The following is a 17213-nucleotide window of genomic DNA, read 5'->3' as shown; positions in this document are numbered from 1 at the left end:
CCTGGGAAGGCTCAGTGGCTGCTGGCTACAGTTAACCACCCGTAGGGGCACTCTGTGGGCGTCATTAACAGTCACGAGGCACGCGGCCGCCTTCAGGCCATTACTAAGAGAGTCGACCGGTTCAAGCACTCCCACGGCGCCGCTCTCTACATCTGCAGGCACATAAGCGTACAAAATGTGCTCCTTCCACGGAAGGACGACCGCCTCATCGACCAGCTTTACGGCAACCCGCGAATATACCTTCTCTAATGATCCCAATGTTTGACGGGTGTCAATATCGGTACTGCGAATCTCAGCCCTGCTCCTGTTCAAAAACGGAACTTTTGAGCCCCCCGCATTAACTTCTTCCTCAGAGAATGAGACTACTACCTTCCCTTTTCTCAAAAAATCCTGCTCTAATATACCTGACACTCCGTTTGGCAGAGACACCGTGTCCGGGCATACGTAGCAGGGGTGCTCCAATGCAATTCCGCCGTGAGTGAAGTGTAACCGGTAGAGCCCACTTATGCCAAGAGGATCCCCCGTTATGCCTACAAATTTGGTTGCCATACCACCAGACGCTTCCAACACCTCGCGATCCCCTTTCCTTCGAAGCGTGTTAAAGCTGCTTTCCTTAAGCAAGGTCACTTTTGACCCCGTGTCTATCAACAATTCCATGCAACAACCGTTTAACTTGCAACGCACAACAGGGCATGCCTCGTCGGCCATACAAACCACCACAACCTCATTACCCACTGCTCCCTCCCCACACTCATCAGGATGGGGAGGACAACCTAGTTTTTTGTCCCTGTATCTGGAGCCTCGCTGTAGGCTTGCTAAGGGCGTGTCTCGCCTGCTTCTCTTTGTGGCTCCCCACGGCGCACGTTTGGGCAGAACCTTGCGATGTGTCCGCGACCCTGGCACGCGAAGCACGCGATTTCTTCGAAATCTCGCATACCGCGCCTGTAGCTTTGTGGCGGTCTCCGGTTTCCAGCGAATGGGCGCCGTTGAGCGCCCGCTTCAACCTGGCGTTCCACCTGCTGAGATAGCAGCTGCTCTAAGCGATCTAACCGCTCTGTCAAGAGAGCAACCTCAGGGTTGGGCACCGCTCTCTCTATGACGCGAACTCTCGCTGCGGCCGCCGTTAGCGCCTCATTTCGTTCCTCATCCAATGCGGCCGCCACGGCTTGGTCGAAATTGCTCGGCTTGCGCGAGAGCACGAACCGGCGCACGGGGTCTTGCAGACCAGCCACAAACAAAGCGGTCATTTCCTCTTTAAGTAGTTCCTCCGCGTATTTCTTCTTTAGCTGGTCTCCTTCCTCCTCCCTACTCAGCGTATCGCGCGCTAGGCGCTGAAGCCGCGACGCAAACGTTCGCACGTCCTCCCCTACCATCTGTCCGGCGTCACGGAACCTCTGGACCCGCACATGACGTGGTTCAGTGTCGAAATGCTCGAACGCGAGCTTCTTAAATTCCGCAAATGATTTTGTGGATTTTACTTTTCCGTCTCGCCAAGCAAAATCATGAGCAGCTCCTGCCATCTTACACCTCGCCATTCCCAGCATTTGAGCATCGGACCATCCCCCCATTTTCCCAATCTCTTCTAGCATGGAAAAGAAATCGCAGATTGGAACCCCTGTCTTACCCCCCGTAAACGTCGGAATGACGCTTCCTAATGCCAGCATGCTTGCTCCGAGCGACGGCTGTGGAGTGGGAGCTCCGTCAGTTACAGATATTTTTTTTTTCGCTCCAGCCTTCCGGTGCCTCAAGCCTCTCAAATGGGGGTCAAAGTCCCACAATCAGTCCCGTGATTCCCCTTTCATTATAATTTTGAAGTCATGAATGTCGCAGCATTCAGAGGACATTTGCTTTTGAGACCCCACTTCTGACACCAGTGTGACGACCCCACATAATGCGCAGGTCCACACGGGACGGAGAGGCAAGAAGACACCGTATGGCTCAGTTTAAACAAAATGATGTAATCAATAATTATACATGGTACATCAGAGGCTGGGGTGTCCGAGCTTACGTGGCGACGCCGTCATGGGGGCGATGGATGGTCTCCGGAGTTGCGATCCGTCGGTGGCTGGCAGAAACCGCGTGCCGTCCGGCTTCGGCGCTCAATGACCCTTTTTCGTGAACGATCTCGTCCTCAGCGTGCCTTTCGTCCGCACTCGCCAGCTATATCTGCTCCGCCGGCCACGCCCGATCTCCTGTCTTCCCGACTGGAATGTTTCTTTCTTCCTCCTTTCCACGGCGGCGCCCTGCGGCATCCCCGACATCCCTCGTTGGAATGTCGTTTGTCTCCCGCCGGCAGCTTTCTTCTCTTGTCCTTGTACGGCCAGGCATGCCTAATTGGGCTGGCTTTCCCTCCCGCCGGCGCCTTTGTACCATTGTACCCCTTCAGTAACTTGCCGCCGCTGGGGGCTCCGTCAGCGCGGCGCCGCTGAACGCGGACCGTACCCCTTCAGTGGCTTTGCCGCCGCTGGGGGCTCCGTCTAGGCGGCGCCGCCGAACGCGGACCGTTTAAGGGGAGACAAGGGAGTAGGACGGTTGAGCACAAAGAAAATTCCGCCGAAGGTATGGGCCCTGGTAGCTCACGCACGGAACGTCACACTGTTATGGAGGCTATAAATAACTTAGTGTCTATAAGAGATGACCATATTTACATGGACTCTTTAGCAGCTATTAGGCAATTCAAAGCAATCTAAAAAAAGCATATATAAATAGATGCATGCTCTCAGTAAGAAAACAACGAAACGCATCCGGGTACACCGGACATAAGAAGATGCACAGAACGTTCACCGGAGGAGGGCAGGCGCTCGAACACACCAAGGCCCCACCACGAATGCCTCCCCCAATTAGCCTGCCTTTTGATCTCCGCTCCGCTCTTCTTATCTTGACGGACTCTTTAAGGAGACGTACGCGTACCCTGATTCCCTAGTGCACTTACCCGCTCCCTCAGAATTTAACGAGATTGGAGGAGGTGTTCGTTAGAAGGATTAGGGCTGTAGTGGCCCTTCCCCGTCGGTCACGTGCCGATGGGGCTCTCAAAAAGAAAAAGCCCCGAACACATGTCCTAAATGTACCATGAGCGCCGCTGACGAGGATGTTCGCCACCTACTGTGGACGTGCCCGGAACGAGGGCTTCAAGAAAAAGGCGACTACGGTAATATCTACCATGGAGGAAGGCTGACAGACGACACTAAGAGTTGGAGCCTGCTCAGGTTTTCGGATGCAAAAGATCTCCACGACCTTCTGTAGTATACTGACTGTCCAATCTTATGCAACATGGCAAGTCCCAGAAATAGAAAAATTGCGATACGATCTCATATAATTTGAGCTTGCTGCCCTCATGTAGACGAAATATGTATCGATGGTGCGAAGGGCATCTTACGAAGCAGCTTTTCACCAGAGCACGTCAAAACTGGCGCAGCGGTGTGCGGCCGTCCTTACCTAAGTATGCGCAGTTGCCAGCAATTGCTAATCCTAGTAATAGTCCTGTCATATTTTTATCCGACACAACGACACCACATGTCGCAGCAAGCGCCATCGCTTGCGGCTACGTTACGGCATGGATGTGATACGTTGGCGCCAATGCACTCGCGTCAAGCCAAGGATTTCTAATGGCGCATTTTCTCGACTGATAAGCATACTAAACAAAATGTATCGAGAAAAAAAAGCAGCCTGGAGTGATGGTCTGCACGCGTATCAGGCTACCCGTTTCTTGCTACGGAACCGCAATGTTCTCTTATGCAGGAACAAAAAAAAAAGCAAAAACAGAGTAGCCATTCTGATTCACGTTTCGAGGCCCGTAGGGGTCCGAATTTACCATTCGTCTTCCGCAATACGTCGAGGACACATTTTTCAAGTGAAAATGCGTCAGAATAAATGCGAGTTAACAATAGAGTGTATCTTCTTTTTGGTTCTTCCGGCCTTAATTATCACCGAGCAGAACAGTGATTACAAACGCACCAATCGCGAACGACACTGCTGCGTACTCCGAGTTTCGCGAGACTTTTGTCAAACCATGTGCGAACCCCTCGAGCTAGTTCGCGAGCAAATTGCGCCTAGGTCCCAATTCCAGCGAGCGCGGTGCTAATGGAGGAGAATCGCCCGAGGAATGCCATTTTCGAAAGCCGGGCCTGCTGGCAACTTCCTTCATTAGCCCTCATAGCTCACGTGACCACCCTGGACGCAAGCACTGCGTACATTGTACTGCCTGTATTGCAGTGTGATTAAATAGAATGAATGGCGAATAATGCATTTAAGGACAGTGAACCTTACGTCTCCAGAACATTTGTATTCCTCTCCGTTAGCATACTCGTTTTCCTTATATGGTTAGTACCCTAAAGTTAATCGCGTTGCTTTCTTACCCGTTTACTGAGCTTGAGAGATGCATGGAGTTCATAATTACGTTTTTAGGATATATGCTTAGCCACCCTAAATTTACCTGAGTTATGCGTATGCCAACTTTGAAAAGAGATTAGGCCTCAAGAGATGCGCTATGTGTGTTCAAGATTGCTTCTGTTCTTGTGTGTGGTAAATTGACATTTATTATTTATACTGGAGTTAGGTATAGTAAGCCCAAACTTCTGAATTTTAACTTGAAGGTCGACGTAGTCCTGAGCAGTTTAATTTTGTGCTACAATTCTCGGTGGAATTACGCTCGTGCGGGAACACGCTCGTCGCTAAAGCTGCCTGTTAATCCTACTGATGCCGCGTTCAGATGCGTGAGGGCCGACGCTCTCCAGGATTTGGAAGTTGAGTGAAGCTGCAGCAGTTCCACCTCCTTGGCGGCTTGGCGCGTGAGGAAAGTGTGGCGTAAAATTCCAAAGCTTCGCGCTGGGACTTGCGCCTCGGGAAGCGAAATTAGTCGGATTTGAATGGAGAATTTCACGACGGATATCCCGGAACACAAGCTTCCTAGAAAAATCCCACATAATGGAATTGCCTCGAAGCATTCGCGAACATAAACGCTTCGATACCAAGGATTTACCTGCATTAATTATAACCGTTAATTTAATTAGGTACTTTATTTCTGTTATCCACGCACTTCAGCGTGTTTCTAAATTCTTTACTTGTGTGTAAACCCAGGGCTTGTATGAACCGCCTTGCTTTTTCATGGAACTTTTAAAAGCTAAGCGTCCATAAGCTTGTGTTTCCTTTAGATTTGGTTTATGGGGTTTAACGTCCCAACACGACTCGGGCTATGAGAGACGTCGTAGTTAAGGGCTCCGGAAATTTCGACCATCTGGGGTTCTTTAACGTGCACTGACATCACACAGTACACGGGCCTCGAGAAATTTGCCTCCATCAAAATTTGACCGCCGCGGCCGGGATCGAACCCTTCGTCATTCGGGTCAGCAGCCGAGCGCCATAACCGCTGAGCCACCGCGGCGGTTCTGTGTTTCCTTTATGTAAGCATTCATAACCTTGTGTTTCCTTTATGTAAGCGTTCATTGTGTTTCCATTATATAAGCGTTCATCACCTTATGTTTTCTTTATATGAGTGTTCAAAACCTTGTAGTCCCAAAGACGCACTAGGAGCCTTGGCATTTCTATCCTCTGTTATCCATTGCAAGGCGCAAGCAAACGGCTGTGCGTGTAGCCTCCTTGTTTCCCCGTACAGTCTTGGCTGGTACAGGTGTAGGCTGATACAGGATGTCTGAATGTGTAGTAAGAGTATAGTTACCTTTCAACAGAGAGCATATACAACTTAATTATCTTGCCCAGTTCATTCGTGATGAAAATCCACGCTTATATCCTTGAGCCAAAGTTAGTTCCTGGGCTTATCATTTTTAACAGGTTATACAGACTATAAACAAGACTGAAGTGTGCTGGGCGACACGTTCTTTTATTTCGGACAGATTCAGTTCACCAAGATCAGTTGCTTCTTATTTTTGCGATAAGGTTCAGCGGCATGGCGTGGGAAAATGGGATAGCTACTACTCGTGAATAATATAACCCACTAACTTCAACTGCGTATAGAAGAAATCAGACAGTTTTAAGCACTTTCTGTTCCGTACATTTTTAAAGAGACAGAAAAAAGCCGGCGAAAGAGCAAAATTAGATCCGACCATGGCATCTACTCAGACGTGCGTGACGTTTCATAAACGACCTTGCATGACATGCTAACAACGCCTATCTTCACGTCACACTCTTCAGTTTGAATTATCAGCTATTTTGCAATTTACCTCCTCAAAACTCGATATTATCTACATATATTCGTCAGGTTGTCATTTCCTGCAGAGTTTCAAGTTACATATCAATACACGGCTTAAACAAGGCTGTAAAGGAATTAATCCCATTGACCCAATTTGGGCGTAAACTGCTTTATGCAAGTTTATGCTTGATTTCCGATGATACTCACAATCTAAAGCTCCTTGCTCTAACTTTCCTATAGTCTCCCGGGAGCATCTAACTGGGGCAAAGACACAACTGACGACGATATCAAAGTGCAACTTTGAGGCAAGCTTGTGGTAGCACACAAAGGAGGCTCTTACACGCCTTCGAGATAAATTATGGGCGTTCTGTTCGGAGCACGCTGGCTTTTTGCTCCTTTTCTCCCGCTGATTGCATTATTTATGGCCAGCTATAGAGTCGTAAAAAGATGTAGCGGAACGCCCCGACCTACTCCTTCATGCTCCAGGCGCCCGCGTTCAGGAGGCGGTCGTTATGATGCAGCAATCACCCATCGACGCGCAAAGGTCCAGCATAATACGGAAGCTCTTTAATGTCCGCGGAGATGAAAGTGTATGAGCGAACAAGCCGAGGCTGGCCTCGTACATCACTTCTTTGGGCGGCCTTTCTGCGGCAAAAATGACAGCGGCCTGCCACGCGGAAGCCGAACGCCGCACCAACATTTAGGCAGCTAAAACAGTGCAGTACTTAGGAAGCTGGGACTGGGATGAGCTATAAGTGAGGCCCAGTTTAGGGAGCCCTGCGCTGGCTGACCGAGATAGCCAACAATGATGTACTATATGCATTACACCGGCCAACCGCGGAACATTTTTACGTACGTTGAGCTTTGTGAACTTGGCACCTGAGGTCGGGCCCATAGATTAGCCACGCTCATCCCGGAAGGACGTTTCATAATTGGACAGCCATCAGAGTCCACGAGAAACCCATCTAGCCGTCGGTCAACGTAGTTAAGCGAGATAAGCTATTTACGGATCCCTGCCCTACACTATGTATCCGGGGTTTCCTAGCGTATATGAGTACAAATTACAGGCTCAAATATCAAAGCCTGTCGCATGTAACAGCAGTCTGTGAATAGCTCAGGCCCGTGACTGAAGAGACGATTTATCTTGATTCGTAAAGGTGTTCCCGCTCGTAACAGTCGGTAACAGGCCCGTGACTTCAGCAGCAGTCACGGGCCTGTTACCGACTGTTAGGAGCGGGAACGTCTTTACGAATCAAGAGAAATCGTCTCTTCATTCGGTAGCGATAGCTGTAGCGGCCAGTTCGGTGCCACAGAATAATAAGAAATATATATATTTTCAGGACTTGGATTACCTCAGTGGGTTACGTGTTGTGCACGAATGAAATTCTTTCTGCGGAAAAGCGCAAGGCAGGGCGGGCACAAAAGAGGGCACAACTCTCATTTTCTTGCGTCCAGAGTGCGTTGAGCTTTTTTCGATTACTTTTTTTTAAAGAAAGCATAAACTGACCGAACAGCTAGTTTCACGCGTCCAGTCAGAATAGCTAACGAGGCGTCGCTGTTGAGAAATAAGACGTGAATAGGTCTCGTCGCGATTGGCTGACGGCCGCACTATGACTTCACCAGCGATGCACGGATTTTTGCGAGACAGAGTAATAATAAGAGCGGCGGCTTTAATGATAGCCGCTCATTGGAGCGTCACGGGGAGGCGTCACGGGGAGGCGTCACCGAGTAGCGGGCAGCGCGGTGTCACGCGTCAAAGGCTGCCAGAGCGGAGCGGGTGCAGCACCGGAATTGGGTCACAACTATAGGGGCAGCAACCGGCAATCAGGGAGGTGGTGTGCGGGTCGGCGAGCAGCGTTTCGGAGCGGCAGAAACCCGTGACACGCGCGACCTGGACCCCGGGACCTGATGGCCAGGAAGCGCGTTGAATGTGGCGGAAGTGAGCGGAACCGTGTTCTCGTAGTACACTCCACCCGGCAGTTTAGCGATGTCCGCGCGGTCAGAGGTGGTTAGTTGAAAGCTGGACGTTTTTGTCGGGACGAGAGGGGCATGTGCCATCGAGAAAGACAGGGTGATGAGCGGAGACCCAATTTCTCGGTTTTTAGGTTGACTATGAGCTCAGTGTATTCGCTAAAACTTCAAAGTATGTCCAATATTTAAGTCAGGGTCTCTATTAAAATTGGTTTAGATAGATAGTTTAAACTAGCGAGCGAGCTGATGAAGCCGATATTATGTTCGGAAATTAAGCAAGGAGAAAGTAGGCGCTGAGGAAATTTGTTAATCGCTGGCTTAAAAAAGGTATTTTTTTAAATCTGAACAACAAGACAAATGTTACGTTGCGTCATAACTAGCCGCAATCTCGACAGGCGTTGCCATGAACGGTGACATGGCAGTTCCTATTGGCGAACTAACGCCCTTACTCCACTTGCTTTCGAAACTATGACAATGATAACCACAGTGGGAGTGCCTCCTTACCTGGCGCTTACCTGACAAAAAAAAAAAAAAGTGAATATTGAGCGACCGCCTGCCCGCCTGTGTCCTGCCTCCGTCCCAGACACAACCCGAGCGGCGCGGAGACATGATCGAAAACGGGCATGGTACGGCGGTGGCGATGCGTACCATGCGCGCTCGTGTTTTGGTCCACGATGGCCCGGGCGACGGACATCGATCGAAAATGAGACAGTAGCCCCGGTCGGTACCGAAGGGTGAATGAACCCCCTTCTGGCACGAATTTGGACCGGAAGAACGCCCGCGTGCGGGTGGTGATGGAAAGGTTTGCAATGAACGATAGCGAGCGCATGCGGGCGTCGACTGAGATGTGCCACTGACCCGAGGTGCTCACGATGGCCAGGGCGCGTCCCATGAAGTCAAAGAAGCCGGACGCTTCCTCATTGGCCTCGCGGATCTGGTAGCTGATGGATCCGTAGGCCGTGTGTCGCTTCTCCTCCTCAGCCTTCACGTACAGCCGTCGCCGGTCGTCGAGGGAAATCTGCGCGACGCCAAGGAAGGAAGGACAGAAAAATGAATTGTGCGAAAGGAACAGGGGCGAGGGAAAAAGTGCAAAGTCGTAATCTATATAAAGGTCGATCGAACAAGAGCAATGAACCATTCCTGCAGTGAAGCTACCCTGCACTTTATTAATAGTTTGGGAATAACATAGAGTTTAATTAAATTTTAATTTTAAATTAGAACAGAACGAATTTTCAGGCCTGCCGAAGCCGACCAAGGGCTTGAAGGGCAGAGCCCGGTGGTTTGGCAGCAACATATATACTCGTACAATTTACAGCTCAAGTTAATGATGTTTAGGTTTTAACCAAAGTCTAACGAATTGGAAAGCGATCATACGAACTATTTTTTACTTGTTTCTATACCCTGGGCTTGCGCATGATAGCCTTAGCCACTTATGCGCCATTAAACACAACACAACTTGTTTTCGGCTCTTGAGGTTAAAAATTTCAGCAGGCAACGTGTTTAGAATTGACGGAGCGTAATACGCAATTTTACAGAAGGTGCATGCTGAATAGCAAAACAGCTGCAACAAGAAAAGGTAAACGAGTGCAAAAATATCGTCTTCTGGCGTCAGAAGCGGATTTAATCGGATTGTGAAAGCGGACAAGCTTACCTTGCGAGCTGTTAATCTTAATCATGCCTCTATGATACCGACCCATTAATGGTTGTAACTCTTCTTGGAGGTTAGCAATTGCCTGACACTTGTTAACATCTCTCGATATCAAAAGCGTATGATCCACATACTTTTAGCACCCAGTATCTTTGAAATTAGTTATTTTATTGTTTGTGCTATTGTCTTCAACCTGGTTTTCGTTGCGAAGATTTAATTCTCGTGTTATTCCACTATCTAGGTGCTAAGTTGGACTGATAGTATCTAAATTAAACAAAAAATAGCTGATGAGGAGTGGGCCAATCACTAGCAGCTCCTACGTACGAGTAGCTTTAGGAACACGGCTACAGACTATCTAAGGTGTCGGTTAAACCGTCTTGCTTTCACTCAAAGATGGTGTGTCTTGTTTATTTCCCACCTTTCTTTTCTTTTGAGTGACTGTCGTTTCTGTTGCGCTATTGAATCCACGCTAGGAGTGTCTGTTGCAAGTGTTGCAAGTTAGCGCCTGTCCTGTCGTTTTTCCTCCTTCTTTGTGTCGTCTTGTTGCGCTTTTATTCTTGCCAGCTATGAACCAACATGCCCCGGAGAGTGTTTTACTGGAGTGTCTGTTATTCCACCCTTTTTCTTATGTTTTCTTTTGGCTTTTTTTTTCCTTCCAATACGAGGACAGAGCATGCTCACAAAAGCACAGACCAGCCTCAGCGAATGAAAGAAGAAAACAAACAAGCAAATTCAGAATTTTAATGCCCCAATTGCCGAAAAAGAGGAATTAAGAGAGTAAAAAAAAACAACAAAAGAAACGGTACCTTCGACGAGAGGTTCTTCACGGCCTCCGCAAACACCAATGGTCATATTCTAGTTTCATACGAGTACGAGCAGAACCCGTCGCATGCCAAATGAGAGTTAAATTGCAAAGACTTGAAACTACGAAGTGCGATATATCTCGTTCCACACGCGTTCGCTTGGAAATAAATACCAATGTGACTACGCCATTAATACCGACTTCTTGCTTATTACTGCCATAGCATTTCTGCATCGCGCTAACGCTAATACGAACACCTGTTGGTGGCTAAATCCCACTGATCGCAGTTGCATCGATCGCTGGCGCTCCAGTCACTCGCAATGGCTCCTATTTTATTGTTTTTTTTTTCATCGCTTTGCTTCCCTTTCGCATCAACGTATCGACTTCCTCTTCCGAATCGAGGTGTGGCAGCGCCATTCTGAACGCTTTCTGCGAATTTTTTTTTTTTATGTTAGGCAGCTAGAGACTAAATATATTAAAGCATGCAAGCTGTAATGGAAGCAATCGGAAGTTCTAAAGCTGCCACGTGAACTTGGATTGCATGCAATGTCTACATTTAGCATTAATGAGAAATGCTATTTTCTTTTTCCGTGCTTGCGTGCAGAAGGATATAAAACGGTCACGTGAGCAATTCGGCCCTGCGCGCGGCATGAGGCGTTGATCACGCAACCTTTCGTGCCGAGCACGTTGTTACCTGCTGCTTGCTGTGGGTGCCGCAGTGCAACCTAATATTATGTAGCTGCAGTAGAGCAGTAGAGACGCCAGTTTGCACAACCTAAGATCTCGGATTCGTTGGTAGCAGTACTTCTGAGTGTAATATTTGCGTACTAAATAACACGACTGGCTGAAAACAAACTGGTGCTTTTTCTTACGCACTCTTTGTGGGGAATAAACGCTCATATTTTAAGATAGTAAGCGCTTATGCACGGAATTACATTATGTCAACGCTTGAGAAGCATTGGGAGCAAGAAGATTGACTGCTCAGTGCAGATTTCGCTGCACTGTAGAAGTTCTCGTTAATTATACTAAATTTCATAATTGTTTCAGTTTTTTCAAGTGCTCCTAATCAAAATGTACAGACTGATATGTAATCAGCAACATCATGTGCAAGAAATGCTGGCTGAAATGTGCAAAAAAAGAAAGTCAACGGTCACTGCATTCACTTGGAACCTGCTAGCCAAACTTTTAGGTGGTGTGGCCATAACGTAAACAAGATTTTTTAACGCGACAGCATTCAGGCTGTCGTCATACAGTTTCCTGCTTCTCCGTAACAGAATTTCCTCATTGGCGTATTTCCTGATTACGTGATCAGGGTCACGTGACCCCAGTTGACCAAACAGATGGCACCTCTAAATTTGAAATTCCCCATGAAATTTCCTGATTGGTCGAGAGAGATCATGTGACCTTGTGACGTCATCACAACCTGCCCACCATGGAAGGTGGCAACATGCCCACTGGACTGTGAGAAAACTGCCCATGGTTGCCAAATTCAATGCAGCTGCCACCTGTACACCGAGGCGCTGCGTATGAGCCTTATGAGAGCTCGGAAGAGCAAACAGGGTCCCATAATCCTCATCGGTGGCCGTGTTTGAAACATCCACCTGCCGGGGCAGTGATGCATCGCTTAACCGCTTCACCACTGTGCCAGTAGTGGTATGAGGACTCTCCGCTATTTATGTGATTTAGAGGGTCGGGACGTCATCAGCACCACGTGACCACCAGTGGACCAATTATAGGGCACTGCCAAAGTTGAAAATGAGAGGACCCCCAAACTTTAGAAGTTGGCCAACACCAAAAGTTTGGAAAGTAGGCCCACCCCCAAAATTGGCTTAGGTGTAATACCGGGTTGGATTAGCATAATTCTATATGATAATTCAGCAGAAGGTATTTAAACATTCTAGATGGTGATGACTCATGCACACCAAATAAGGGGAATAGAACCGGTTTCAACCGAAGTTTTGGCAGGAAAATCGAAAGAAGAACATTAGACACTCATCGTAACCACACAGCTTTTTAAACACAACTTAATTCTATCGTATTTTTTCTTTAAGAATGTGGTTAAGAAGGCCCTTATGTTTTTAAGAATGAAATGCTTTTAGATCCCATTGGGTGTACACTCTCCGTGAACCTCTTCGGACCTGAAGCACAGAAACACTGGGAAGCCTTCCGTCCAAACGGCATCAACCAGAAGGAACAGGGTAGGCCCTATACCTCCAATGTATATTAAATGATGTTCGAGACTCTTTTTCTGAGGATCTTCTAGGGTTAGAGCATTCACACTGGTGTCATTCTAATCAGATTTTATGTTCTCTTTATTGAGCCATAGTAATTGTTTAATCAACTTTTTATGTTATCTTCATTAAGCCAAATATTTATTTAATAGCTTTTTGGTGTGTTTAGTTTGTTTTTTACTGGACCCTACCAATTTTAAGCAAAAATCGGCAATAAATGTACTTCGCAATAAAATTCTCTTCATTAATTTCTATGATTCTGGTACAGTAAACCCTGCATTGTCTTTGTTGCGTATACTGAAAAAAAAAATATTTCTACCGCTTGTGGTTCCTGCAAAATTGCAAAATTACCCTTAATAAATGCCTGTTGATATACGATTTCAATACTCATCAGCAACGCAGTCATTCTGACAGCCATTACTATTCTCCATTATTTGCTGTCTTACTTTCTGGGCCTCTTTTGTGACGAGCTTGGCAACCCTTCCTGCAAAGTGGTCATTGCCGGTCGGCCTCAAAGAGCACCTTGTATTATTCAGGTGAAGCGGCGAATGACATGAAAATGTCCGTTTGGGCAACGCAGCCATCTTTAAGAGAAGCCACAACATTCATCCTGGATATTCTGAGCGCCTAAACACCAATACGCACAATTTGCAGCAAGCTCCCAAATAAAACTGTGGTATACTCATTCGCATTTTCTTTCTTGCCATGGAGGCATTTCTTTTTCTTCCGCAACCAGTGTATAGCCGCGATCAGTAAGCACCTTTATCTCGTCTGCGTGTGCTGCTGACAGCGAGAGTTATGAAGAACAGGAATTCGTGGTAGACGCTAACCACCACACAGACGCTGTGCCCTGCGCCGGGCGGCGTTGCCAGAATTAGTCTTCATGATGGTAAACATAGGGTTATTAATGCAGATCCAATGCTTCCGGATCCAATGAGATCCGGAGCAGTCGCTGTACCAACTGAGCTAACCGGGACGGCAAGCTTATGGTAGGGCGAGAGCGAAGTGATCAATAACTCGGAGTGGGAACTATGTTGGTCAAATATTTAGGGGAATCCCCCAAGGTGGAGTAGATTTGTAATAAGGGAGTAATTACTCATTGACGTCCACCCGAGCGCAGCCATACGGCTACAAAGGAAAGCTATACAGCTTTCTCAGAAACTTCGTAGTTAAAGAAAAATTCGTCCTGGTCCTTGGATCGAACCCGGGACTACCGCTTCACTGGAGCAGTCGCTCTACCAATTGAGCTAACCGGGACGGCAAACTTATGGTAGGGCGAGAGCGAATTGATCAATAACTCGAAGTGGGAACAGTGTTGGTCAAAGTTCCCACTTCGAGTTATTGATCAATTCGCTCTCGCCCTACCATAAGCTTGCCGTCCCGGTTAGCTCAATTGGTAGAGCGACTGCTCCAGTGAAGCGGTGGTCCCGGGTTCGATCCCCGGACCAGGACGAATTTTTCTTTAACTACGAAGTTTCTGAGAAAGCTGTATAGCTTTCCTTTGTAGCCGTAAGGCTGCGCTCGGGTGGATGTCAATGAGTAATTACTCCCTTATTACAAATCTACTCCACCTTGGGGGATTCCCCTAAACATTTGACCAACAATCATCTATATGAGCACTTTGGGAAGCCTGACTTCGGTTTAAGGAACACTTTCGAAATTGACTTCCAGTAGTGTCTGCACTCACCAGGCATTTGGAAAGCACTTTCGAAGTCATGTCCCGCTGAGCTATTTCTAAAACTGTAGTCGGATACAAGTCAAGCAAAAAGCGGCTTTTCCCCGTCATAGAGACCCCTGTAGTCAATGGCGTCTGCAGATTATCATGGACTTGCTAGTGTAACGATGCAGGGAGTGGCAGATGAAAGGTGATAGGCCCTCTCTGCGTTGTGGGGGTAGTACTTTCCCTGCATTGTCACGCTACTCACGCTTGCAGGTTCGGGAGAATCAGCCTAAGCCATTCGCTGGAAGGGGGTCCGTTGCCGGGGAAAAGCCGCTTTTTTATTTTGTTCTTTGCGACTATACTATTTATTTCACTTTAAACCTTATTTTACCGCTCGAATTACGGGGAAGCAATTTCTTCTGTGCCTGCCTGGCTCTGGGAAACACGCACATCAATTTTCTGTTGCAGATTGGAATGGCCTTTTTTAATATTCTATTCGTAGTTTGAACCGCGGACGTTACTCCTGCAGAGTAAACAGGGAGGCCCGTTCAGAAGTTCGTGGCTTGTGAATGATTTATCAGGCGGCATGCCAAAACAATCTTCTCTTATGCGTATTCTTTGTTTAATTTATTTGTTGTTGGCGCGTATTGTGGTAAACATTCGGTACGTTCCCCTTCATCATCTATTGTTTCCCGGGCTTTTTCATCGCATTAATCTTGCAGAAGGAAATTTAAGAGGCATGTTCGTGACGCCAGGGAAATCTCGTGAGCAGCCATGATGTGTTTTCATTCCAAAAACATGACGCCGCTACATGTAATGGGTATTTTGTTTAAGTAACAAAATCGTGCCTGATTCATACATGGGCAGAGCGTAAGTTAAGTCGCTGTTCACTCACAACTCTGAATACTTAGTTAGCGAGGTTAACAAAACACCTGAATATAAAAACAAAAAAAGAGGCGCAACCACCCTTTCAACTCATTAAGGATGACGGAGCTTTTCTAGATTGATTAGTAATTCCTTCTGTATAATTAACGGCTTTCCTTTTTTCGCTAAGCGACCTCAGTTAAATTTATTTCGGTTCCGGCTCTTGCTTTAGATCGTAGAAATAACCGGGAAAGGCTGTTTGGGTAGAAACCCAAAATGGCCAAGGTAGAGGAAGGCGAAGGTGTTGTTCGACCTGCTGTCGCCTCAGCTCTGGTTATTTACCTAATTTTCCTATTTTCCCAAGTGTTGTTTGGTTTGAATATTCGAGGACGGCTGCATCTGCAAGGCGGTACTGTCCCTATGGAAAAAGCACGGCTGCTCCGGCGCCGGCATGCCTAACGGGACCACGCCAATCTAAGGAGGCTGGCTGGGAAGAGGCAGTCATGGCTTCCCAAGCCGAGGAACGACCAGAACATGGAGATGGCCACCCGTCCAGCAAGACCTCTTCGCTCAGTGGGGATGAGTCAACGATCGTGGACGGTGACGAGTCAGTGGCCAATATGGCTTACGTAGACAACGAACTTCAAGTTGGTGAGTCACCGCAAGCACTGAATGGTCGGGATCCCGGTAGTTGTTGAGCACACAGAGAAAGGTGTTGATTTAAGAGAGAAGAATCCCATCTTGCATTTCGCGGCCAATCAATCACTGCTGGGATCAGATCCGATACGTAGTCGGTTCACCATGCAAAGAGCTCTTCAGCTGGATGTCTCAACGGAAGAGCAGGTTGACAAGCTTCTGCAGTGTTCTCAGATTGGTGACATCAAGAGTAGAGTGCGGTTGCCCCATTCCTACATGAAGAACATCTGCGTTATTAAGGGTGTACCAAAGTGGTATTCAGAAAGTGACCTACTTGATTACTTGAAACCACAAGGTGTTCTGCACTTTAAAGGACTCGTGCGTCGTGTGGAGCCTCAATAAAAGGAATGGGCTGCGAAACCTACCAACTTTATCGTGCTGACATTCGCTCCCAACTCAAAGCGCCCCGAAAAAATTGATCTGGGATTCAGAAAACATGCAGTTGCCGATTTCATTCAAGCTCCTATATGGTGTTTTAGATGCCAACGGTTTGGGCATTTGGCCAATGTTTCCATAAAGGATCGACGCTGTAAGCGGTGCGGTGGCGACCGTGACTTTAAAGCCTGCAAGGCTGATTTTGCTCGTGCCAATTGCGGTGGTGATCATCCAGCGAGTTTTGGAGGCTACCCCTTCCGTGTGAGCGCTCTGAACCGTTGAATACCCTTCATTGCTGGTCCCAAAACCCCACCGACTGAGAAGCCTGTGCCAAGGTTTGACGAGTTCCCAGTGTTGGAGTCTGAGGTTGTTGCGTCACCCAACAATGTCCCTAGGAGATCTGAGTCCAGCAAGACGCCAAGGTTCACTGCGTGCGAGTCGGTTGTTCGACCTCCAGCAAAAAGTGTCCATGTTCCTGAGCGACCAGATCACAGCCAGACTCGACGGCAAGGGGGACTGTCACATGCACAAGTGACAAGCAAACCAGCTACTGCGGCCAAGAGTGTGTCCGCGTCGGTATCGTCTGTCGGAGTTGTGAGTGCGTTGCGCAAAATAAGGAGCTCAAAAATCAAGTTGTATCTGACCTTCTTCATGTTTTGTTTGGGGCCCTCCGTTCACATGTTCCAGCGATGCCGCCTGGTAACCCGAAGAGCTTCCTACAGCTGGTGCTTTCTTTTGAGTCCATGATTACCACCTTCGCAGCGAACTTCATTCCGATCGAATATGGATGGTGTTCAACCTCATGGATCTAATATCCACCG

At 47.7% G+C, this 17213-nt stretch overlaps 1 protein-coding gene and 1 non-coding gene across 3 annotated transcripts in view; one reads left to right on the top strand and one right to left on the bottom strand.

Moving 5' to 3' along the window:
* The window catches only part of LOC149372299 (uncharacterized), a 172676-nt gene that overhangs the window by 27192 nt on the left and 128271 nt on the right, over nucleotides 1-17213 (bottom strand). For both annotated transcript variants that reach the window (XM_089566751.1, XM_089566752.1), the window contains one exon: nucleotides 8975-9134. In XM_089566751.1, coding sequence (XP_089422877.1) covers nucleotides 8975-9134 — 160 coding nt within the window. The remainder of the gene's footprint in view (nucleotides 1-8974; nucleotides 9135-17213) is intronic.
* On the top strand, nucleotides 14176-14249 carry TRNAT-AGU (transfer RNA threonine (anticodon AGU)). Its single transcript has one exon. It is a non-coding gene; the product is annotated as a tRNA-Thr (tRNA).

The sequence above is a fragment of the Amblyomma mixtum genome, chromosome 1 (assembly GCF_055824585.1).
Source record: "Amblyomma mixtum isolate Tamu chromosome 1, ASM5582458v1, whole genome shotgun sequence".
Lineage (NCBI taxonomy): Eukaryota > Metazoa > Arthropoda > Arachnida > Ixodida > Ixodidae > Amblyomma > Amblyomma mixtum.
Note: the sequence above shows the minus strand (reverse complement) of the source record. Positions and strands in the feature narration are given on the sequence as shown.